General features: G+C 48.4%; 4 protein-coding genes across 4 annotated transcripts; 1 reads left to right on the top strand and 3 right to left on the bottom strand.

The window, feature by feature from the left end:
- Positions 1-67: 67 nt before the first annotated feature.
- CCDC8 (coiled-coil domain containing 8) lies at positions 68-2,989 on the bottom strand. Its single transcript, XM_061139660.1, has one exon. The coding sequence runs from the start codon at positions 2,210-2,212 to the stop codon at positions 656-658; it is 1,557 nt and encodes a 518-aa protein (XP_060995643.1). The 5' UTR covers positions 2,213-2,989; the 3' UTR covers positions 68-655.
- LOC133055123 (nascent polypeptide-associated complex subunit alpha, muscle-specific form-like) lies at positions 2,445-19,970 on the top strand. The gene is made up of 4 exons (XM_061140577.1): positions 2,445-2,461; positions 2,820-3,218; positions 5,924-6,066; positions 19,344-19,970. Exons 1-4 carry the CDS (start codon positions 2,445-2,447, stop codon positions 19,451-19,453), a joined length of 669 nt encoding a protein of 222 aa, XP_060996560.1. The 3' UTR covers positions 19,454-19,970.
- On the bottom strand, positions 17,239-19,206 carry PNMA8C (PNMA family member 8C). Its single transcript, XM_061135948.1, is given in 2 exon segments — positions 17,239-17,864; positions 17,867-19,206. Coding segments are annotated over 2 exon segments (762 nt in total). The 5' UTR covers positions 18,420-19,206; the 3' UTR covers positions 17,239-17,655.
- Positions 19,971-23,466: 3,496 nt separating the features above from the next.
- On the bottom strand, positions 23,467-23,946 carry LOC133051487 (actin-related protein 2/3 complex subunit 3-like). Its single transcript, XM_061135937.1, has one exon. It carries the CDS (start codon positions 23,944-23,946, stop codon positions 23,467-23,469), a length of 480 nt encoding a protein of 159 aa, XP_060991920.1.
- Positions 23,947-25,086: the final 1,140 nt, after the last annotated feature.

Raw genomic sequence — 25,086 nt, 5'->3', positions numbered from 1 at the left:
AGGGGACACAAGGCTATGACAAAATCACCCCGGAGCATTTTTCAGTTGCCAAGCCAGAGCCAAGAAATAAGTTGGTAAATATTTTTATTTGCATGTTGACCTGCGCCCTCTTTTCCAGTTCCAGGAGGCAGTGAGTGAAAGTGTGCGGGCAAAAGGGGGAAGAAAAGGGGAAAGAGGAAGGGATTTCTCCTTTGCTTCGCTCCCTTTTCCAGCTGAGCACCTCGAGTTGCATTTGAGGAAGTTAAAATCATGGGGGATGCAACTCCATTGTATGGGTTTCTTTCATTACATTCCTTGGGTTACTATAAAGAGTCTCTCTATATTAAAAAAAATCAATGCGTAGGGAATTCCCCGGCAGTCCAGTGGTTAGGACGCAGCGCTTTCACCACTGGGGAGACCTGGGTTCAATCCCTGGTCAGGAAACTAAGATCCCACAAGCCATGTGGGAAAAAAGAAAAAGAAAGATAGAAAAAAAAAAAAAAATCAACGCATAGAAAATATAATTTTAATAAAAAGGGGAATTCGGTAGAGACGTGAGAGGCACTGCCGGGCCCTCACTCTACCTCCGTTTTCAAGTGTGGAGAGTCAGAGACGGGCCGTGAGTGACCCACACGGTGGCCGGCTGGGGTCCTCCGCGGCCCCCCCTGCCCTCGCCTCACAGCTGATCCTCTTGCTCTTCATGGTCTGCCCCTGCTCTGGCCTCGGCCCGCAGGACCCTGAGGCTCCTGGCCTCGCCTGCCCTGGGGACTCTCTTGGGTAGCGTGGGCAACCGGGGAGTGTGCCAGAAGGCTCTCTGGCGCTTCCGAAACCATGAAAAACGTCCGGGGGTCTGGAACCTCACTGTCTTGACTGGTTTCCGGGTTCGAGCTCCTGCGGTGGCCCCTGTGGCCCTTGCGGCAGCTGAGGATTCAGCCTCCTGGACAGCCGGGGTCTCGGCCCTCTGATTACAGGCAGCTTCTGCCCTCTGGACCGATCCAGCTTCTACCCCATCAGGTCCGGCCTCTGCTCCCTGGACAACCAGGACCTCTGCCCTCGGATCCTCTGCAGCTTCTGCCCTCTGGTCAGCCGGGGCCTCTGCCCTCTGATTGTCCAGGGCCTCTACCCCTTGGACAGGTATGGCCTCTGCTCCTGGGACAGCCAGGGCATCTGCTCTCTGATTATCCACAGCCTCTGCCTCCTGGACAGCTATGGGCCCTGCTCTCTGATTATCTACTGCCTCCCCCCTCTGATTACCTACAGCCTCCACCCTCTGATTATCTATAGCCTCCACCCTCTGATTATCTATGGCTTCCCCCCTCTGATTATTTACAGCCTCCACCCTCTGCTCATCTGCAGCCTCTTCCCCATGAGCTCTGGATGCTGTTTCCTCCCTCCTGCGACGTCTGAAGGAAGCCCAGTTGATCTGGGGCCTCCATCGCCTTGGGGGGGTCTCAGGCACCCGCCCATCTCGTGCATTTCCCACGTTACACCCCAGGCTGGCGCTGCCTGGCACCGATGCGCTGTCCCTCTCCACCCTGGTAGAGGCCTGCCTGGCCTCGCCCACCCCGGGGCTGGACTTCGGTGCCCAGCCCTTCACCCTCCGCTTCAGCTTCCCCCAGGACACCTGGCTGACACACTCCCGCCACCTGTCCGCTTTGGACTGCTGGGGCCCCGGGCTGTCGTCAAACATGGGCACGGGCAGGTTCACCCGTCGGCGGGGAGGCGGTGCGCTGGCTTTCTTCTCCCCTCGCCGGAGGAAGGCCTCCACCAGTTCCTCATCATCCTCGCTCTCCAGGTCGCTCCCGAGGAACTTGCTACCCAGGTAACTGACGGGCATTTTGCGCACCTTCCTGCCACTGCCGGCGCCTTTGCGGCCCTTGTCAGCCTTGTTCCTGGAAGTCTCGAAGTCGCTGAACTCGCTGTCGCTGGCGTTACTGCTGTCGTACGTGCCCACGACCAGCCGCGGGGGTGGGGTCACCATCTGCTGGACTCTCCTCCTCACTCGGGGCTCCTTAGGCTTTCTGGGGGGCTGGGGTGGATGCGGGGTGCTCTTCTCGATGATGCGGGCCACGTCCTCCAGGGTGCGGCCTTCTTCTTCCAGAAACTGGATCAGCCGTTCCCGAAATTCCGCCTCCTTGGTGGCCGGCTTGGAGATGACCCTCCAGACGCCTCCGGCCAGCCGGACCTCGCGGGGGATGAGCAGATAGTCCACGTCTTCCCCAATCTGCAGCATCCCCACCGTGGAGTCCTCCTCCCGGCGGAACACCTTGCCGATTTTCTTAAAGGTCCCCACGGGCTTCAGGGCTTCCACGAGGACGTCCAGATCAACGTCTTTGCAGACGTCCGGGACGCTCCAAAGGATGAGGCAGTCGGGGGACGGGAGGAAGCCCCAGGGGAACCAGCCCCCCACATGGCTTTTCTCGAGCGTCTTTAAGATCTCCAGGGTGAAATCTGGGCTGGGGGCAATGAGCCCAAACTACTCGTAGCCTCGAGTCTTGGGCGGGGGCAGGGCGTGGGGGTGGGGGTAGGTTGCTCTCCCTGCAGCGCTGCCCGGAGAGTCTCACCTCCCACTTTTCTCTACAAGTCCGGTCTCGATCCGCTCCCCGCTAAGGATTAGTGAGAATCAATTTCCAGGATCCTTACGTGAGCCGGGGTGAGGTCAGTTCTGAGGCTCCCAGCCCACTGCAAGTTGCAGACGCGGTGTCCCGGCTCCAACTGCGGGCGCACGGGGCTGTCCGGTGGTTCTTCCTGTTCCACGGATGCGCCTGGAACTTGAGAGAGGACTTCTTAGACAAAGGCGGCTCAGCCTTGGCTATTCAATATGGCTGAGGCGCTCGAAGGCCGCGGCGCAGCTCCCCAGGAGGGTCTCCCACTCCTAGACAGGCTGCCACCCCAGGCCAGGCTGACCTTGCCGCGCCTCCCGCCTCCCAGCCGAGGAGCGAGCGCGCGGGCAGGAAGTTCCTCCTCGCCGGCCCCCAGGATGGGGCCCACCTTCCCCCTTCTCATCTTACACTCCGGGACTCGGGAAGACTGACAGGGGGGCCGTCCACTCCCTTCGGGACGCCCTCATTCCCCTCCCCCACAGGGGTGTGGCCGCGCCCCGGGCCTCTCTGGGGCCCCGTCTTCCTAGCCGATCGCCCCGCGCGGAAACGAAGCCCACGTCAGCAGCTTTCCCGGGGAAAGGCGGCCGTTCCCAAACCTGCCATCCCAAACGTGCGGGTTCCAGCCACTCCCGGAAGGTGGGCGTGCAAATGGGGCAATCCTTCTGAAAGCCGTTGGCACTGTGTATTACTATTTTAAAATCACGTGACTTTTGGTATCAGCAGTTCCTACCTATAGACCCAGACGGGCATGTAGAGAACTTGGTATCAGCTCCAGGATGGAAATTGGCACACAGTAGGTACTCTAGAATACTTTTGAGTGAATGAATGAATGGTTGGATGGGATCACAGGCTTCACTGCACAAGAGACTGGGCAAACTCCCGGAGATAGTGAAGGACAGGGAAGCCTGGCCGTGCCTGCAGTCCATGGGGTTGCAAAGAGTTGGACACGATTCCCTGGTGGCTCAGACGGTAAAGCGTCTGCCTGTATTGTGGGAGACCCGGATTCGATCCCTGGGTTGGGAAGATCCCCTGGAGAAGGAAATGGCAACCCACTCCAGTACTCTTGCCTGAAAAATTCCATGGACTGAGGAGCCTGTAGGCTACAGTCCATAGGGTCACAAAGAGTCGGTCACGACTGAGTGATTTCACTTCAGGTAGCCACCAAACAACAACCACCTGATCATCAGTAGAAACTCTGTTCTAACAGTAAAATATTAAGCAGCTATGAAAAAAAAAAGTGACTGAGGATAGTCACCTTTTATGGAGCACTGCTGCTGCTGCTGCTAAGTAGCTTCAGTCGAGTCCGACTCTGTGCGACCCCATAGACGGCAGCCCACCAGGCTCCCCCGTCCCTGGGATTCTCCAGGCAAGAGCACTGGAGTGGGTTGCCATTTCCTTCCCTAATGCATGAAAGTGAAAAGTGAAAGTGAAGTCGCTCAGTCGTGTCCGACTCTTAGTGACCCTGTGGACTGCAACCTACCAGGCTCCTCCGTCTATGGGATTTTCCAGGCAAGAGTACTGGAGTGGGTTGCCATTGCCTTCTTTGTTATGGAGCACTAGCTATGTGTTAATACTAGACATCACTCTATTAATACAAATTAACTCATGAAATCATCACCAAAGCATTATGAGACAGGTAATACGATGCTCACCCCCATTTTATAGCTGAGAAAATCATTTGCTCAAGGTCACATGGCCAGGAAGGATGGGAACCTGGATTTGAATCTGAAATAGTCTGAGTGGGACTCAGTGTGGGAGTGTGTGTGTGGGGGGAGCAGGAGGCATGTTCACATGCATAGGCCAAATGGCATAGACAGGAGCATGTTCTGTTTGGGTGTATGACTGAGTGAGTGAAAGTCAGTCAGTCATGTCCAACTCTTTGCGACCCCATGGACTATACAGCCCATGGAATTCTCCAGGCCAGAATACTGGAGTGGGTAGCCGTCCCTTCTGCAGGGGATCTTCCAAACTCAGGGACTGAACACAGGTCTCCCGTATTACAGGTGAATTCTTTACCAGCTTAGCCACGAGGGAAGCCCAAGAATGTTGGAGTGGGTAGCCTATCCCTTCTCCTGCAGATCTTCCCGACCCAGAGATCAAATCAGAGTCTCCTGCATTGCAGGCGGATTCTTTACCAATTGAGCTATCAGGGAAGTTTTGGATGTATGCTGCTGCTGCTAAGTCATTTCAGTCATGTCCGACTCTGTGTGACCTCATGGACTGCAGCCTACCAGGCTCCTCCATCCATGGGAGTTTTCAGGCAAGAGTACTGGAGTGGGTTGCCATTGCCTTCTCTGATGTATAAACATTGCCAAAAGTGGCTGTGTATGGGGAGAGGGGAGGGGGACGGGGGACCCCCAGAAGTGGCAGACATATTTACTTTTCACTCTATATTCTGTTAGATGGCTTAGATTTTTTTTAGCGATCGAAAATGTTCATTAAAATAAGATAAATTAGGACTTCTCTGGTGGCTCAATTAGTGTGCTTCCAATGCTGGGGGCACAAGTTCGATCCTTGGTTGGGAAAGTTCCACGTGCCCTGCAGGTCAGCCAAAATAAATAAGTAGTTACACTTTTGAGGATTTCAAATTTGTTTGTTTGTTTTTTAAGTTAAATTAAATAGAGGGTCCTCAGATGTGGCCACAGACCTATAGTCAGAATCCCTGGGACTTGGGGACCAGGATTTGCAAAGCTTCCCAGGTAACTTTGAGGCCCACAAAGTCCTATCATACCTGCCTCCTCACTGTTCATTCAACAAACAGGCTCATTGCCACCTCAGGGCCTTTGCACAGGCTGTTCCCCGAGTCCAGAAAGTTGTGTTTCCCCCTCCTCTTGGCAATCTCCCTCTGCTCAAAGGTCATCATTTTACAGAATTCATACTGCATTGCCCTCCCCGTCAAACTATTGGGTGACCTCTACCCTCTCCAGTGCCTTCTAGCCCAAGAATCCTTAACCCGTTCTGTGCCATGGACCCTTTTCAAGATACTGTTTCATTGCGTAGGATTGCGTCCATGAGATTACAAAGGAGACTGATTATAACGAAATAGAATTGTTAAAGAAAAATCTCAGCAACAACAAAATCTGTAAACTAACCACGTTAACATAAAAATGAACACGTGTAATTTTAAGTCACCACGTGTGATTTTATTTCACTCTTGAAGGAAACACGCAGCTGTTTAGGGAAAGTGGGAAGGAAGCGAAAAGAATGGGAAGGGAGAGAGGGAAAGAAGGAAGAAAGATGCTTGGGGGGGCGGCGCCGGTGGTGGGGGGAGCGGGCGGTTAAGGTCTCTGCGAGGCCTTTGCACAGTTATTGGCTCATTCCGGTTGTTTTTGTTTTTGCAGAGCCAGGTCGTTAGGCTTCGCTGGGTTTTCTCCTCCTCCTCCTCACAAACTCCATCCCAGTCGCCGCCCGGGCTCAGCCCCCGTCGAGCCTCCCTTTTGCACAGTTTCTCGCCTCGCCGCCCAGCGGTCTCCATGGCAACGAGGTGCGCTCCTCCCCTCGGGTGGGCTCTAAGGAGGTGGGCGGAGGGAGGGGCGGGGCACCCCCTCTTCTCTGCTAATTACTTCCCTAGACTTTATTCCCCGAATCGGCTTCCCTGAGAAGCTGTCTTGTGGAAGCTGGAAACTAAAAATTTCTAGGACACCTCTGGTTGAGGAAAGCTGGTTTTTAAGAATCCAACTCTGAGGAGTCAAGCCTTCCACGTGAGAATGACCTCGCAGATTAGGCGCCGGGTTTTGTAACCGGTAGAAATCGTGTGTGGTGGGGGAAGGGGTGGAGGATTATCCTAGAAATAAAACCCTCACATGTTCAACATTCTTAACAAAAATTGCCAACCCCTGAGCCGTCCCGCTGTTGGGTGTTTTAGATTGCCTTCAGCTCTGGCAGGCGAGATTCTTCAGCCGCTCCAGAAAAAAAAAGATAATTATAGCTCCCACTTTTATACTTGTTTAAAAGAAATGAAAAAATCCAAAGAGGATGGAGGAAGAAAACAAAACGTGGCTCAGATTTCTCTACCCAGCTATACTTGGTTGCCACTTAAAAAAAAACAACAATAAAAGTGACACATTTAAGAAAACGCTGAAGTTACAGAAAGGTGTAAAATGAAAAATGTCTCTCTCTCCCAGCCCCAAGCCTCCAGTCTCTCTTCACAAAGTAACCACAGTTAAATGCCTCTGTATTTTTCCAGAAAACAAACAAACAAACAAAATTGCTTGCATGGGTAGAATTTATTTACCCCATGAGGATTTTTAATATCCTGAATTATTTTCATCACATCAGTTACTTCCTCCTGGTATCATCTTATTCATTTATTTATTGTTTCACCCTATGAAAATACTGGGGATTCCCTGGTAACTCAGCTGGTAAAGAATCCACCTGCAATGCAGCAGACCCCAGTTTGATTCCTCAGTGGGGAAGATCCCCTGGAGAAGGGAATGGCTACCCACTGCAGTATTCTGAGAGAATTCTCAGTATTCTGGAGAATTCCATGGACTGTATGGACCATGGGGTCACATAGAGTCGGACACGACTGAGTGACTTTCACTTTCACTTGAGAATACTAGCCCCATGAGAGCAGGGATATTTGTCTGCTTTCTTCAGTGCTGAATTCACAGAATCTAGAACAGTGCTGATGGGAGCTCGAAATATTTGTTGAATGAATGAATGAGGGGATTGGGCTGGACCTAGTGTTATAAAACTTGCTTTTTTCACTTAATAGCATGTCTTGAACGCTTTCCATATCAAGCAGATCCATCTCAACTTTTCTCAACAGCTTCCCCCTTGTGTAAGCCCTCAAGCCTGGAATGTAACAATACTGATAATAATTCATTTTTTTTGAGAACCTGTTTTGCCCCTGACCCTGTGTATTTTCTCTTCGAATCCTGCAACCCCTCCGAAACAGGTATTATTCCCATTTTCCAGATGAGGAAAACTGAGGCTAAAGGCAGTCACACAGCCAGGAAGTGGCAGAGCTTTGAACTGCTCAGGTTTCTGAGGTTCTAGCTCTGTACTGTTTTATTATTATTATTTTTTGCCACACTGGGTTTTCATTGCAGCGTGCAGCTTCCCTCTCTTGTTGGGGCCCACAGGCTTCTTGGTGCGTGGGCTCTCTAGTTGTGGAGGGCAGGCTTAGTTGCCAGGGAGCATGTGGGATCTTAGTTCCCTGAGCAGGGATCCAACCAGCATCAGCTGCATTGCAAGGTGGCTTCTTAACCACGACACCACCAGGAAGGTCCCCTGCCCTACACTCTTAAGCTCCTTTATTTGTCCTGTTGCCTGTGGAGGGTTGGGGGTGGGGAGCAAGGTTGACAGGCAATCTCCAAAGACTTCTCTCCCAGGTGACATATGTAACCTTGACACAGTCACTCAGTTCAGTTCAGTTGCTCAGTCATGTCCGACTCTTTGTGACCCCGTAGACTGCAGCACGCCAGGCTTCCCTGTCCATCACCAACTCCCAGAGCTTGCTCAAGCTCATGTCCGTTGAATCAGTGATGCCATCCAACCATCTCATCCTCTGTCATCTCCTGCTCCTCCTGCCTTCAATCTTTCCCAGCATCAGGGTCTTTTCCAATGAGTCAGTTCTTTGCATGGGGTGGCCAAAGTATTGTAGTCTCAGCTTCAGCATCAGTCCTTCCAATGAATATTCAGGAATGATTTCCTTTAGGATTGACTGGTTTGTTCTCCTTGCTGTCTAAGGGACTCTTGCCACAGTCCCCATAGGAACACAGTCCAAGGGACTCTTGGCACTAAATTTGTCCTAAATGCACATAAATCAGATCCCTGTCTAGAATGAATAGGATATAAATTATCCACACTTTTGAACCAGATACTACTGGGTTAACTGGCAGCACATAGTAGGTCCTCAACAAATATAGCAGGAAGTAGCCTTGTGGTCCACACTCCGCCCACATAATCGGGTCACTCCCATCTCCCACCCCCCCAATCCCAAATCTAAAGGCTTTTGGTGAGTACAGAAGCAAAGCTGGCCATTAGAGCAACCATATAGTTAAAGAAAGATTCATTCATTCATGTGGTGTTTTTCTCTAAAGTAGTGATTCTCAAATCTGGTTGCACACTATAATCGCTGGGAAGAGTTTTAGAAATCCCAGTTTCCTGAGTCTAACCTATTGGATCAGAAGGTCCAGTCAGAAGCGGATAGGGTACTGCATTAAAAAATCTTTCCAGGGACTTCCCTGGTGGTCCAGTGACTTTGCATTCCCAATGCAGGGGACCTGTGTATGATCCCTGGTCAGGGAACTGGATCCCACATGCTGCAACTAAGACCTGGCACAGTCAAATAAATAATAAATATATATATTTTAAAAGTCTATTTTTTAAAAAGTCTTCCTAAATGACTCTGATAGAGGTGATGGCTGGTGGGGCTGGGCAGAGGTAGGAGAGGAATTGAATGTCCCCATAGGAACTTGACCGGCTGCAAGTACCACAGTACCAGCAAAAAGCCAGATTGGAAATTAGGGTTTGTCCAATGTTAGCAATGGAGACAAGCGCTTTAGAGTGGTGGAGGTGGGGAGGCCTCTCAAGTTGAAAAATATCTACCCAAAAATTTTACATCCTAATCCCTGGAATTTGACAGTGTTGCTTTATTTGGAAAAAGGGTCTTTGCAGATGTCAATAAGGATTTGAGATGAGATTGCCATGGGTGCATCTGGGTGGACCCTACCTGCCATCTGGAATGTCCTTATAAGAGAGAAGCAGGACTTCCTTAGTGGTTCAGTGGTTAAGAATCTGCCTGCCAGTGCAGGGGACATGGGTTCGATCCCTGGGCCAGGAAGATTCCACATGCCACGGGGCAACTAAGCCCGTGTACCACGACTACTGAGCCCATGTACTATATACAACTACTGAAGCCTGCATGCTAGAGGCCATGCTCGGAAACAAGAGAAGCCATCAAAACAAGAAGCTGCAACTGGAGAGTAGCCCCTACTCGCTGCAGCTAGAGAAAGCCTGCACACAGCAATGAAGACCTAGCATAGCCCAAAAACAGAAAAAAAAAGAAAGAAGCACAGGAAGATGATGCAGACATAGGAAAGAGGCACAGAATCAGAGGAGGTGATATGAGGATGGAGGCAGAGACCAGAGTGATGGGGCCCCAGCCCAAGAACCCCTGGGGTCACCAGAAGCTGGAAGAAGTAAGGAAGTCTCCTTCGTAGAGCCTCTGGAGAGTGCTCAGCTTTGCAGACACCTTGATTTTGGACTTCTGGCTGGCAGGACTGTGAGAGAATAAATCACAGTTGTTCTGAGGCTGCTGGTCTCTGGTCATTTGTTACAGCAGCCACAGGACAGGACCCCAGACCCCCTAGTGTAGCTACTAATTCCTTAGACTCCAATGGAGAAAACTTTAAATTAGAGCCTTCAACTTTTATTCCTTGACCTTGTCTCTGCAGAATAATTATTGCTGAAGTGAAAGAATTCTTGCGCTGTGTCCTGACCCCCAGCAGGCTGTTTTGGGTGATGGGAACCTTGGAAATGTTTTAAAATGCCTCCCATCACGGCCTGCAGAATTTCTGTCTGCTGCCTGCCCCTGGTTGCCAGCCTCATACCAGGGCGATCCAGTGGTTAGACCTCCCTTCTCTCAGGAGTCAATTAAACCGTTGGCATTTATATATCTTTCACTGAACTTTCTCACAAAGTCATCTCCTCCTTACTGACCACTTGATCTTACAGACAACATCTTTTTGAGTCTTCATGACCACCCTCAGCAATAGGTACTATTATTATCAACCCATTTCACAGATGGGAAAAATTGAGGCATGGAAATGAAGTACTGCGGCCCACCTCCAGACCACCCCACTGTTTATTTCATTGTCAGCTTTACTGAAAGTATACTTTACATCTTATACAACATATTCTTTTAAAAATGTCCCCTGTGGTAAGTTTTAGAGTCATGATCACCACCATCAAGATACAGAACCCTAAAAAAATCAACCCCCCAAAATATATAGAACCCCCCAAAACTTCCTTGTGCTCTTTGTGGCAGTCCCCTTTTGCCTACCCCCCGACCACTGATCTGATTTCTGTCCTTCAAGTGCTGCTTTTGCTAGAATTTTATATCAAAAGAATCATATAGCAGGTGCCCTTTTTGTCTGGCTTCTTTCACTTAACATTGTGATTTTGAGATTCATTTGTGTTGCTGTGTGTATCTGTAGTTCATTTTTTTGTTAGTATGTGTGATTACTCCACAGTTTATCTGTTCATTGTCAGTGGCGATCTGGGTCCTAGCAGTTTTATGATTAAAGTGTGTTAGTCTCTCTGTTGTGTTTGACTCTTTGCGACCCCCTAGACTGTAGCCCACCAGGCTCCTCCGTCCATGAGATTCTCCAGGCAGGAATACTGGAGTGGGTTGCCATTTCCTACTCCAGGGTTTATGATTAAAGCTGCTATGACTATTTCAGAGCCTCTGTTTATCACTGCAGATTGTATAATCTCTGGTTGCAAAGAATCTATAGCATGGGTACCATTAGCCCCACTTTACAGATGAAGAAACTGAGGCCCAGAGCAGTGAAGTCAGTTCCCTGAAGGCACACAGCTAAACAGGTGGCAGAGTCAAGAATTGAACCCAGGCCTGTGTAGCTCCAAACCTTTTGCCTCTCCCTCTATTGTGTGCTCTGTTGATGCCAGCCACAGTTGGGTACTATCTCTTGAAGGTCAGAACCTTGGTGGATTCACCAGCCTACCCCTTGGCACCCCACATTCCCAAGCAGCCTTTTGTCAGCACACAGAGAACGTATTGTCTCCTGAGGAAGCTGGGTACATATTTATCAAGTTCTGGAACCAGAGATCTAATACCAGGTTGACGTGTTCTTTATCAACACAAAACGTCAACTGTCACTGGACCCAGAATCCCAATGGCCCACACTGAACAGCTTCCCCCTGTCGGTCACTGCTAAATCACTTACAGGTCTGAACAAATTTACTCCTCCCATAAACCTGGTGAAATAGGTTACTATTATCCCCATTTTACAGATAAGCAAGCTGAGTCACTGGGGGGTTAAGTGGCTTGTCCAGGCTCACGCTCTGCAAAGTGGAGGAGCCAGGACTCGAATCTAGGCCATCTGTTCAACACTCCTCGTCACCTCCAAACCTCCACACACCAGACTTGCTCCTTTAACTGGCAGGCTGCCTAGTGAGGAAACCAATTAGAGGAATTTCAGAGTTAGTTCCACTATGCACTTGCAGAGATATTTATCTTGTGTTGTGTCAAGGTTTTGGATCAGGAGATGTGGACCTGTAAGTCCCATAGCTCAAGGGATGGGAGGCCACAACGAATTAATGAGGATGAAGGACTCTCCCCAGTGCCTGCCAACACAGGATAGCTGTTACTGTTTTGTTTTTTTTTAAATTATTATTATTATTATTATTTTTTTGTCATACATTGATATGAATCAGCCACTGTTACTGTTTTTATTCAAGAGAAATTTTTTCACCTTTCCCAGCAGCCACTGGAAGCCCACGAGATAGGAGAAAGCTTTGTGTTTTGTGTTCTGTTGGCCATGAGATCTGATAACACCCCTTTTCAAAACAGTGCGGGGGCTTCCTTGGAGGCTCAGTGGTAAAGAATCCACCTGCCAATGCAGGAGACACAGGTTCAATCCCTGGTCCGGGCCAGATTCCACATACCAGGAACAGCTAAGCCCCTAACTGTAGAGCTTGTGCTGTAGGTCCCAGGAGCCGAACCTACTGAGCCCATGTGCCCTACGGCCTGCGCTCCGCAACAAGAGAAGCCACCGCGGTGAGAAGCCTACGCACCACAACTAGAGAGCAGCCCCCGCTCGCCCCCCCTAGAGAAAAGCCGACACAGCAACAGAGACCCAGCACAGCCAAAAATAAATAACATTAAAGATAAAAACAATGCAGCCCTGGAAAACTTCAGGCACCCCACAGAAGCAGTTTTCAAAGCATTTTTTTTTTTAGCAGTCAGATTGCTTCTCCAAATTAAATCTACCTTGGATCCCCCAACACATCAAAGAATGGGCTATGATTGCATTGGATGCTTTTGCTCAGTCCCTAAGTCATGTCTGACTCTTTGCAACCCCATGAACTGTAGCCCACCAGGCTCCTCTGTCCATGGGATTTCCCCCAGGCAAGAATACTGGAGTGGGTTGCCATTTCCTTCTCCAGGGGATCTTCCCGACCCAGGGATTGAACCCACGTCTGTTTTGTCTCCTGCATAGGCAGGCAGATTCTTTACCACTGAGCCACCTGGGAAGCCATTTATTTTATAAGTTCATATTTGTATGATATCATGTCAACCACAAAGAACAATGATTTTTAATTGAACCCACATTTGAAAACAGGGGTTCACAAAGGCCAGTTGCAACCTTCCATCAGCTAGCACATCTAATTTACTTAGGGTTTGCGTTGTGTCAGCCGTGTCTGGACCCACACAGATAAGCAGCTTCAAATGGTAACCATTTTATGCAACAGTTTGCATACTATCTCAGGATACTCTTCAACTGGTCTAGAAAAACTCAAAAGAGAAGTGGTAGGAGTTTGGGGTTTTATGAGCAGCCTTGAACAATCACTCATGTAGTGTCTACAAACATGAATGTTATATGGGAAACACCCCAAACCCACAAGAAGCACAAATGCAGTCTTAATACTGCAATATGATGAGAAGAAATGTCACACTTGGCCTTTGTTGGTATACAATGAATGTGCCTTGATGGGAGATAACACACCACAAATGAATGTGCCTGAGGGTTGTGTAGCCTTTATTCTGTAGACTGTGAGGAAACAGGAGACAAAATAGTACAATATTCTGTGGGTGAGTATGCACAGGTTGGCAATTTACAAGGAATACAAAGATCAGTTGTTCAATCAAGTCTTGTCTGACTCTTTGCAACCCTATGAGCTGCAGCACACCAGGCTTCCCTGTCCTTCACCACCTCCAGGAGTTTGCTCGAACTCATGTCCATTGACTAGGTGATTCCTTGGTGGCTCAGATGGTAAAGAGTTTGCCTGCAATGCGGGAGACCTGGGCTCAGTTCCTGAGTCAGGAAGATCGCCTAGAGAAGGGAATGACAATCTGCTCCAGTATTCTGGCCTGGTGAATCCCATGGACAGAGGAGCCTGGTGGGTTACAGTCCATGGGGTGGCAGAGTCGGACACAACAGAGACAAAGATCAGTAGAGAGCTACAAACTTTTAAACCATGGATGCTCTTGCAAGTTGTTCAAATATACTTGTGAGGATGGCAGGAATGGCTTTATTCCAACCATTGCCCAAAACAAATGCTTCTGAGGCTGATGGTAGATAGCCAGCCTGCGGAACGGACAGAAATCAGAGTCTTGCAGGCTTTAGATCATGTCAAAGCAAGTGAACTCTGAAACTTCCTCTGTCTTGACAGCTGCTGTAAATGCAAGGTCTTAACAGGAGTTCTAACTACCTGAGGGTGGGTGGCTTGCCTGCATCCTGGCTGCCAAGGTCGGGGCATGGGGAAAGGACTTCCACCTCTTGGTTCCGGGAGGGGGGCAAAATGGAGGTAGCCTTGCAGAAATAAGAAAGGGGATTGGGTGATGGAATTCACAGACATGACTGACACCCACTATCGTAGTACATTGAGTGGCAGGGGAGGGGGGCGGTCTCCACTATTAGAATTTGGCAGGTAAGGATCTGAGTCTGTCTCTGTAAATTGCATTTTAAAAATTATTTGTTTGTGGCTTTGCTGGGTCTTTGTTGCTGCATGGGCTTTTCTCTAGTTGCAGAGAGGGGGGCTACTCCCTAGCTGCAGTGTGAGGGCCTCTCATTTAGTGGTGGCTTCTCTTGCTGTGGAGCATGGGCTCTAGGGCACTCGGACTTCAGTAGTTGTGGCACACGGGCTCAGCAGTTGTGGCTCCAGGGCTCTAGCGGACAGGCTCACTCAATACTCTGGCCCAGAGCACACAGGCCCAGCTGCTCTGCGTGGCATGCATGATCTTCCCAGACCAGGGATCGAACCTGTGTCTCCTGCACTGGCAGGAGAATTCCCCAGCTGCATTTTAAAAAAGAAATTCAGCTCACATCTTTGCAGACCCTTGAACTAATGGAAGTTTACAAGCTTCTAAGTCAGACGTCCTGACAGGAGGTCTGTCTATCCACAGACACTTGCCTTTTACTTGATTGTTTTTCATTGTGGTTTTCCCTCACCATTACGGGGGACTCAGCTTATAGACTTGGGGACTATCCATTAATGTTGTAATTGTTTTTTTTTTTTTTTTTGCCATGCAGAGACGTGTGATCTTAGTTCCCCAACCAGGGATCGAGCCCATACCCTCTGTAATGGGAGGGTGGAGCCTTAACCACTGAACCACCAGGGAAGTCTGTAAATTGATCATTCTTGAAGGTAACCTCTTAATTATTACTGATTTTGGACCATTCCCTGGAAGCCTTGTCTTTTGTTCTTTAGAGAGTAGAGCACAAGTAGAGCTTCTGAGATTTAATTTGGGGAGAACCATATCCTCACCCTGGATTTCCCAGGTGGCACTAGTGGTAAAGAACCCACCTGCCAATGCAGGAGACTGAGAGACGTGGGTTCGATCCCTGGGTGGGGAAGATCCCCTGGAGATGGGCACGGCAATCCACTTCAGTATTCTTGCCTGGAGAATCCCATGGATGCAGGAGTCTGGCGGGCTACAGTCCAAGGGGTTGCAGAGTCGGACAGGACTGAGGGACTTAAACACATGCACATACCCTCACCCCAAGTGCCACTCAGAGCAGAAAGATCCCACCGCTGGTCAATCCTGTAAGGGAGACCCAGCCTGCAGAAGACAGTGACAGCTTTTTTCCAGTCACACACAGAGCAGTGAGGTTTCCATACCTGGTAAGGAGACAGCTCACATTCTCTGCCATGGTATCTGCGTGCCTTGTGCAAAAGAGTGGCCCATTGTGGACAAGCTTGCACCAGATGTATATTAGAAGTGAGAGTGAAAGTCGCTCAGTCATGTCCGACTCCTTGCAACCCCATGGACTGTACAGCAGGCTCTGTATTGGAGTGGGTAGCCTTTCCCTTCTCCAGGGGATCTTCCCAACCCAGGGATTGAACCCAGGTCTCCCACATTGCAGGCAGATTCTTCACCAACTGAGCTATCAGGGAAGCCCAGTTCTTATAAAAGACAAAACAAAACAAAACCAATGGCTCTAGACTTTGCAATGGGCGGATTTCCAGCAGAGTCCAAAGCTGAAGGGGTCTGGGCCTCCTCCCCGCAATACCCACCCAGCAAGAGGGTTTGTCCCCAACATCAGGCCGCTATGAATGGCAAAGGGGATCATGGCCTTGCTCCCGAGCATGGATCTCCCTGAAACATTCTTCCTGCTTGGCTATTCCTCTACTCTGGTAAGAGACCTTCTGCAAAACCCTGGAATTCCAGACCCTATTTCCTCTTCCGCTTTTCAAAAACACCTGTTTACACAGGCACCAGAAGCAGCCCATAGTCTCAACATAGCAACCCTGTGACCGGCTGCTAGGTTCCAACTGTGACTGCGCAGTTGGTACCCTGGCATCTCTGGGTTGTTACACTCTGTGGACCTCTGGGACTCATCCTCACTCAGAAGTTACCCTCACCCCACTCAAATAATACCCACATGGGTATTCAGGTATCACTCCCACAGCTATTCCCTTTTCCAGATCTTTCAGACCCAGGGGATGAACTCAGGTCTCTTGCATTTGCAGGCAGATTCTTTACCTTCTGAGCCCCCAGGGAAGCCCCAAATGTTGTGCATAACTACTCAAATATTACCCATTCGAGTTTGTGTACTCACTCATACTCGAGATGTTACCCACACACTCAAGTGACCCATGCTCACTCATATGTATTCAAGTATTCAAGCAACTCAGACAGTTACCCACATGTACTCAAATATCTAATATGAATGAGGCGAGGGCAAGAGGACAAGGTTTGGGTCTCTTTTGTTCCCTGATGTATCCACAGTGCCTGGAATAGTGCCTAGTGATGCTTTCAAACTGTGGTGCTGGAGAAGACTCTTGAGAGTCCATTGGACAGCAAGAATTTCAAACCAGTCAATCCTAAAGGAAATCACCCTGAATATTCATTGGAAGGACTGATGCTGAAGCTGAAGCTCTAATACTTTGGCCACCTGATGTGAAGAGTCGACTCACTGGAAAAGACCCTGATGCTGGGAAGGATTGAGGACAGGAGGAGAAAGGGGATGACAGAGGACAAGATGGTTGGATGGCATCATCAACTCAATAGACATGAGTTTAAGCAAACTCTGGGAGATAGCAAAGGACAGGGAAGCCGGTGTATTACCATCCATGGGGCTGCAAAGACTCGGACACAACTTAGCGACTGAACAACAACACTGTAGGTGTCCAGGAAACATTTGTTGAGTGAATGAATGGTCCATACTCAACCAGATGTTATCCACATCGGTTCGCATGGTACCCACACCCACTCAGATGCTTCCAAGTAACTCAAATGTTAACCACTCACTAGGACGGGGGGAGTGTGGTAGGTTGCAGTCCATGGGGTCACTAAGAGTCCGACACAACTGAGCGACTTCACCTTCACTTTTCACTTTCACACATTGGAGAAGGAAATGGCAACCCACTCCAGTGTTCTTTCCTGGAGAATCCAAGGGATGGGGGAGCCTGGTGGGCTGCTGTCTGTGGGATCACACAGAGTCAGACACGACTGAAGTGACAGCAGCAGCAGCAGCAGGAGGGGTAGAACCTTGTGTTGGATATGCTCAGTTCTGTATCCCCAGCTTCTAGAACAGTTCCTGAGACATGGTAGGTGTGCAATACACACCTGTAGAGTGAATGAATGAATGGACCAGTGATCCCCACTCAACTAGCTGTTAACCGCACCCACTCAGATGTCACACACAAGTTCACTCAGATAAAAATATCCACCTTCACTCACACTAGTCAAATGTTACCCATTCTTACTCAAAAGTTACCCACTCTCTTGAATGATACCCATCCTCACCGCATCATCCACACTACTCACATTCCCCAAATTTACTTAGAGGGTACCCGCCTTCCCAAGTCGCTACCCATACTCACTCAGCTGATTCCCAGCCTCACTCAGCCACCCCCATGCCCACCCCAGGTCACCTCACAGCTCCTTGTTAGATGCGTGATGCTGTCGACGGTTTTTCTTGTGCTTCCCCTTGCCTTTCTTGCCACCTCCAGCCTTGCTCTCCTTCTCTGGGGAGTCCAGAGGTGGCACTTCGACCACCCAGTCGGTGGCCCCAGCCCCCGGCTTCTTCCCTGGCCCCTACACATAGCACTTCCTGGCAGGAAGCTCTCTGGGGCCATCACTGTTGGACGCAGTTCCTGTCTCAAGACCCCGGACACATCCTCCACCGTCCCGCCCTCGCTCTGCAGGAAGAGGGTCAGCTTGGTCAGGAACTGCTTCTGGGGCATGTAGACCACGCTCCAAGTTCTGCCCTTGCCCTTGATTTCCCCGGGGATCACGGCGTAATTGATGTCCTCAGCCAGCCTAAAGGTGGCTGCCCTAGAGCTCTCTTCTTCCACAAAGGCCTTCCCAGCCACTTCAAAGTTTTAGGGTTGGGGCAGGGGGCTTATGATCTCTTCAAAGTTCTCATGATTGCAGTCTTCCGGGATACCCCGGACCATCAGGGACTTGTAACTGTTCACCTCAAGGGCCTGGCATCCATGCTCCAACAGTGCAATGTCCTTGCCCCCAAACAACATCTTGCCCAGCTCTCCGAGGGGAAAGTATGCCTGCTGGTGCACACCTGAGCTGCCTCGGGAATCCAAAAAGTTATCCATGATGCCACGCTCAAAGGTGAAAGGAGAGGCCTCAGAGGGCCCAGTTTGTCCACCTTGGTCAGAGATGCCCTTGGCCCTGCCCATAGGGGTGCACGCGTCCAGCCTTCTGTAGTCTTCCTCCAAGGGGGCGCTTGGGAATTCCTAGGGACTTAAACAGTGTGATGCAGCTGGTGGGTGTCTGCCAGCCGTCTGGGGGATCCTGAGTCCCAGGCCAGGCCGCACCGTGAAGGGTCTGCAGATGCTGCTCCCTCATTCTTGGCAGTGGTCTTCAAAGGTCTTGCAGGATCTGGCAGTCTTAGCAGATCTGGGACTGCTGATCATTCCGGGGTGCTGCCACTGGGGTATCGTGGGTGGGTGTCCAGCAGATAGGAAGGCTCATTCTTTGCCACTGGCCCAAAGGCTACCCTCACCGCCCTGTGGCCTGGCCGAGACATGGATGCGGCCGCTCACTGCACTAGCTCCCGCAGTGACGTCACCGCCTGCTGCTCCGAGGCCCAGCGGTCTCCATGGCAACCGTTAGAGCATTACCTCCGCAGTACACTCTGCCCAGTCTTGTAGAAATCAGAGTCCGAGGGGCTCATTCAGGGCTGAGAGGGTCAGCCTCCTGCCTTCAGAAGTACACTCTTTTCTCCCTTGAGAAAATGACTGATTCAAGGAGTAGTGGGACAGGGAATATACAAGATGATCTTGGAACATTTTGGGGGTCAGAAAGTAAGGAAATACTAAAAAAATGATGAGAACAGGTGGAAGGGCACAGAGCGAGCTTGAAGGGCTCCCACAGGGCTCCCACGGGTCAAATCTGGACGTTTTGAGCATCAGCGTTAGAAATGAGGGCAACAGATCATAGCCCCTTGAATAAAATAAGGATCCATGAATCTGTGTGGATATAAATAAATAGATAAATGGAAAGTTGGGTGGAAGAATGTGGGCTCTTACTTTTCCTTGTACAAAACATGAATCAAGAAGAACAAAAATACTTTTTTTTTCTTTTTCCCTCCTGGGCCACAGTGGCATGTGCCATCCCAAACGGGATTGAACCTGTGCTCTCTGCCATGGGAACACTGGACCACTGGACCACTGGACCACCAGGGAGTCCAGGAACAAGTGTGTTCAACTAAAAAGATCCTGCATGTCACAGTGAAGATCTCTCGCTTGCAATGAAGATCCTGCCTGCCCCAACTAAGACTCAATGCTGCCAAATAAATAAATACTTTTTTTAAAAAAAGAATCCTAAGAGTTCTCAACACAAGGACAGAAATTTTTTTTTTTCCTTTTTATTTTCCTTCTTTTCTTTTTATTGAGAAGAGGTGGATATTGGCTGAAATTACTGTGGTAATCATTTCACAATACAGGTAAGTATTTCACAATACACGTTCAACTTATTCAGCGTGTGTTAGTCGCTCAGTCGTGTCCAACTCTTTGTGACCCCGTGGACTGTAGCCCACCAGGCTCCTCTGTCCATGGAATTCTCTAGGCAAGAATACTGGAGTGGGTTGCCATGCCCTCCTCCAGAGGATCTTCCCAACCCAGGGATCAAACCCAGGTCTCCCAATTGCGGGCAGATTCTTTACCATCTGAGTCACAAGAGAAGTCCAAAACTTACACAATGATGTATGTCAATTATTTTTCAGTAAAACTGGGGGGAAAAGAGACTTGTAACAAAGATACTTCTAATAAACTCCTTGCAAAAAACTTTGTTTGCCATGAATGTATGAATCCTTGGGGCACCATTGCATATCTCTGGGTTTACGCACATTCCAAGTTGAGAGGGAGGGGACAGAATGGTTCATTTATTGGATCCACCAATATTGCCTGAGAAGTCTCCCTGTTCCCGTCTCCAGGCGACAACGTGTTGGGCATACTTGAGTGAATCAAACAAGCTCTGCTTTTAGGAGCTTAATCCAGTGGTTATGACTGGCCAGGCCAGCCTGTTTACAGCCAGGGAGAGAAACACTATAATTATCACGAATATAATATTCTGATCCTTGGAGTGGGGTGTAGAATACAGAGTATAATAATTGGGACATGTTTTGCTGAGGTTTAAAGAAAGAACTAAATAAAATATTCTGGGGAAATCTGAGCAACTGATCCTATCTGGACTCACCCGGGAAGGCTTCCTGGAGGAGGTGACACTGGAAGGGATCTTGAAGGACACATATAATAACCACAACAACAATATTGTTTTTTATTTTTTTTAACAATATTGTTTTTAAAAGGCATCATTGCCGTCACTTACATAGGGTATGCTCCGTGCCAGACAACATTCTAAGCCCTGCATCTGTCATTTAATTTTTTAAACCACTTAAAACAAAATTGAAATATAGTTTATTTTCAATGTTGTATGGTATAGCCATAAAATGGAATATTATTCAGCCAAAGGAAGGAATGGAATTCTGATACATGCTTTAACATTGATAAGCCTTGATGACAGTATGCTAAGTCAAAGAAGCCACACACAAAACACCCATGTGTATGATTCCATTTATATAAAATCTCCAGGACTTCCCTGGTGGTCCAGTGGTTAAGACTCTGTGCTCCCAATGTGGGGTCATGGGTTCAGTTCTTGGTCAGAGAAGAACCTGCATGCTGTGCAGTAAAAAAAAAAAAAAAATCTCCAAAATAAGTAAAGGTAGAGCTAAATAAATAAAGTAAGAGATAAGTAAATAAGTAAAGCTGTAGAGATATAAAATTGATTAACAGGTGCCAGGGATTGAGGGAGGGGGAATGAGGAGTGACTGCTTAATCAGCATCAGATTTCCTTTGGGGGTGATGACAATTCTTGGACTCGATAGAGGTGATGTTTGCACAGCATTGTGACGGTACTAAATGCCACTCATGTACACTTTAAAATGGTTACTTTTAAGGCTTCCCTAGTAGCTCAGTGGTGAAGAGTCCTCCGCCAGTGCAGGAGAAGTAGGTTTGCTCCCTGGTCCAGGAGGATGCCACATGCCCCAAAGCAATGAAGCCCTTGTCCACAACCACTAAGCCTGTGCTCTGGAGCCCAGAACCATGATTACTGAAGCCCTAACGCCCTTGCTCTGCAACAAGAGCAGCAACTGCAATGAGAAACCCACACACTACACGAAGAACAGTCCCTGCTTGCTGCGACTAGAGAGAAGTCCTAGAAGCAACGAAGACTCAGCGCAGCAAAAAATAAATAAATAAAAGTATTTAAAAAATAAATACAAGTAATATATGCTTAACAATGAAAGTGATAGGGCTTCTCTGGTGGCTCAGATGATAAAGTGTTCGCCTGCAACGCAGGAGACCCAGGTTCAATCCCTGGGTCGGGAAGATCCCCTGGAGAAGGGCATAGCAACCCACTCCACTATTCTTGCCTGGAGAATCCCATGGACAGAGTAGCCTGGTGGACTACAGTCCATGGGGTTGCAAAGAGTCGGACACGACTGAGCAACTAACACTTCCACACTTTATTCCTGCTTAAAAATGGTTAACTTTATATTACATGAATCGTACCTCAATTTTAAAAAATTTGAATAACTATCTTTGGCTCAAATGTTTAGAATGTTGGTGGGTCTATTCACTACGATGGGGAAACTCTGGGGAGAAATGAGCTATGAGGTCAGGAATTCCGTTTGGGTGGGTTCTTAAATTTGATATGCCTCGCAGACATCCAAACAGAGTTAGACATACAAGCCTGGAGTGGAGGGAGGAGATGGGGCGGGGATATAAATTTAGAAGTCATTGGCACATGGGAGGAATTTTAAGCTGAGAAGCAGGGTGAGATCATCTAGAGAGAGTGTGGAGAAAGGAGAGAAAATAGTGGATCAATGTCAGGCAGAAGAGGAGAAATTAAGAGAAAGGATTAAGGATTGTGCCAGAAGGGAGGGGGCAGGAGAACCCCAAGAGTGTGTATCTGAAGAACAAAGAAAGGAGTAGCAAAAGACTGGAACTGGCCCAAATATCCATTTATAAGGGCTTCCCTGGTGGCTTAGTCGGTAAAAAAAAAAATCTGTTTGCAATGCAGAAGACCCAGGTTCGACCCCTGGGTTGGGAAGATCTCCTGGAGAAGGGCATGGCAACCCACTCCCGTATTCTTGCCTGGAGAATTCCATGGACAGAGAAGCCTGGTGGGCTACAGTTCTTGGAGTCGCAAGAGTTGACTTAGAGACTAAACCACCACCACCATCCATTCATAGACTGTTTAGCAAATCATGGTACATCCATATAATGGGAGACACACACATGAAAAAAAAAAAAAAGCAGGAAAGAGTTCTCTTTGCTGGTATGGCTAGATTCCCTTTCTGGGAAACAATATACTGAAATCCTCAAGATGTACTGCTTACATAGTAAAGCAAGGTGTGTGCGTTTAAAGCTAAGGGGGCAGTTACAAAGAGAAAAGTAATGATTCATGCCAGAGTAACCTAGCAGATTCCACTTTAATCCAGTAATCAAAGTGAACATCCCCAGTGGTAGAATATACTGAAATCAGGTGCCCTTGCAATGACAGAGCAAGGAGGACACGTCCAGGGAATCACTTCCGGGGAATTCCTGCCAAAAACACATCTGATCCCCAGGAGACACCAGACAAACCCACACGCAGGGTCATTGCACAAAAGAGGCCTGCTCGCTTCAAAGTGTCAGGGTCACAAACATCCAGGAAAGATGGGAAGGGCTCCAGAGTGAAGGAGCTGAGAAAGAGATGGCTGAGTCCAACTTCCAGTCTCACATGCCATCTCAGGCTGGAAAAATACAGTTTCTGGAAAGGATATGACTAGGGCAAATGACGAGACTGAATATGGACTTTGGATTGGATAAGCATGTGGTGCTAATGTTGAACTTCCTGAATTTTTAAAAAGTAATTTTTTCTTTATCATTATTTATTAAGCACTAGCTTAATACTGCAGACATTTCAAATCACCAGTCAACAACTCATTCTCCCCCACCCATCCCACCCCAAATTCTTGATAGAGAGCTCTTCAAGTAAAGACACATGCTCTTCTCTCTGCTGTATAAAGCTTTAAAACTTTAGGAAATAAAGGCAAAGAACTGTGTACATTTTTCTGTAAATGCTGCCCACAGCTGTGGAGACAGTGTCTGCCCAAGGCTGTCTTTATTGTCCAGGTCCTGAAAGACTCTTGTTCATGAATTGTCCCTTCACAAAGCAAGTTCACCACTTGCTGGGTTTATCATTCTGAGAGTCAAAAACTTTCTCACAAAATCTCAGTCCAGTCTCTTGCCTCAGCTCTTGTAAGTAGGCCTTCATCACTGCATTTTCCTGTTTGTTTGCAGGTTTGGTGTAAATGGTATTAAGTGGAAAACCAGGCTCCCCCGGAATGGGAAAATTAATGATTCCCAGTGTATACATTTCTTTCTCGCCTTGGCTTTTAGAATTGCACTTTTGGAGTTTCTTTAGACACTCAGAAATGTAGAGAGTTATATATATCAAGGTCCTATCGGCTTCATTCTTAATTTCATAGTTTTTGAAGAAGACATTGGCCTTAAAGTAATAGATAGCTTCATCCACAATATCTGTCTCTTTTGTCTCTCTAGGGGCAGGTCCTTTGAATTGACTTCTGATGGGCAACAGTGCCCTGTTTCCAATGAGTTTGGTGTCAGGGTCCATGAGGGAAGAGTGGTAAGCCGGCATCTTGGAAGCTCCCGGGTCTCAACCCCGATGAAGAGAATCTGGTTAGAGCTCGGTGTTTCTGGTCTGGTCAAAAAAATAGTTTTTAATTTAGGTTTTACTCTATTTCATTTATTTTTATTTTTAGTCTTTGCCGTGGCATGTGAGATCTTAGCTCCCGGACCAAGGATGGAACTTGTAGCCCCTGCACTGGGAGTGTGAAATCTTAACCACCGGACCACCAGGGAAGTCCTGAATTTCCTGACTTTTGATAACTCCCATGGTTGTGTGAGAAAAAGTCCCTCTTATTTTTAGGGAAGGAACACTGACATATTGAGAGGTAAAGAAGCATGATGTATGCAACTTATTCTCAAAAGGTTCTGAAAAAAAAATACTATATATAGAGAAAAGGACGGGGAATGGAGTGTGTCAGTTTCCTAGGGCTGCCATGTCAAAATGCCACAATCAGGATAGGGTAAAACAACAGAAATATATTCATTCACTTTTCTGAATGAGACCGAAAGTCTGAAATCGATAGGGTCATGCTTCTGCAACTTCTAGGGGAAATCATTCTTGCCTCCTTACCTCTTTCTAGCTTTTGGTAATTTTTTAATTTATATATTTTTCTTTTATTATTTATTTAGGCTGCACTGAGTCTTCGTCAAGGCGCATCAGATTTCTCGAGCTGGGGCGCTCCAGGGCTTCTCTAGTTGCGGTGACATCAGTTCAAATTCTGGATTGGGAAGATCCCCTGGAGGAGAACATGGCAACCCCCTCCAGGATTCCGGCCTGGAGAACCCCATGGACAGAGGAGCTTGGTGGGCTACAGTCCAAAGAGTCACAAAGAGTCAGACATGACTGAAGTGACTTAACATGCACGCTGCCGGCCAGTGGATCTTAGTTCCCCAACCAAGGACTGAACCTGCAGCCCCTGCATTGGAAGGCAGACTCTTAACCACTGAACCACCAGGGAAGTCTGCTTCCGGTGGTTTGCTGACAAGCCTTGGCTTTCTTTGGCTTACAGCTGCACAACTCCCCTTTCTCCCTCTGTCACGTGTGCCTCGGTCTTGGTGCACGTGACTGTCTTCTTCCAGGACACCAGTCACATGGGATTCGGAGCCCGCTCTACTCCAGTAAGACTTCATCTCAACTGATTCTGTCTGC

This window comes from Dama dama, chromosome 4 (genome assembly GCF_033118175.1).
Source record: "Dama dama isolate Ldn47 chromosome 4, ASM3311817v1, whole genome shotgun sequence".
NCBI lineage: Eukaryota > Metazoa > Chordata > Mammalia > Artiodactyla > Cervidae > Dama > Dama dama.
This window is presented reverse-complemented; position numbering and strand designations above follow the sequence as displayed.

Bases quoted from the DNA above. Each gene is read 5' to 3' on its own strand.
- LOC133055123 (XM_061140577.1), top strand. The intron at 3,219-5,923 runs GTGGGCGTGCAA...TTGTTTTTGCAG, and splicing joins GTTCCAGCCACTCCCGGAAG to AGCCAGGTCGTTAGGCTTCG. The intron at 6,067-19,343 runs GTGCGCTCCTCC...CCTGGGCCACAG, and splicing joins GCGGTCTCCATGGCAACGAG to TGGCATGTGCCATCCCAAAC.
- LOC133051487 (XM_061135937.1), bottom strand. From the start codon at position 23,946: ATGCCGGCTTACCACTCTTCCCTCATGGACCCTGACACCAAACTCATT.
- CCDC8 (XM_061139660.1), bottom strand. From the start codon at position 2,212: ATGCTGCAGATTGGGGAAGACGTGGACTATCTGCTCATCCCCCGCGAG.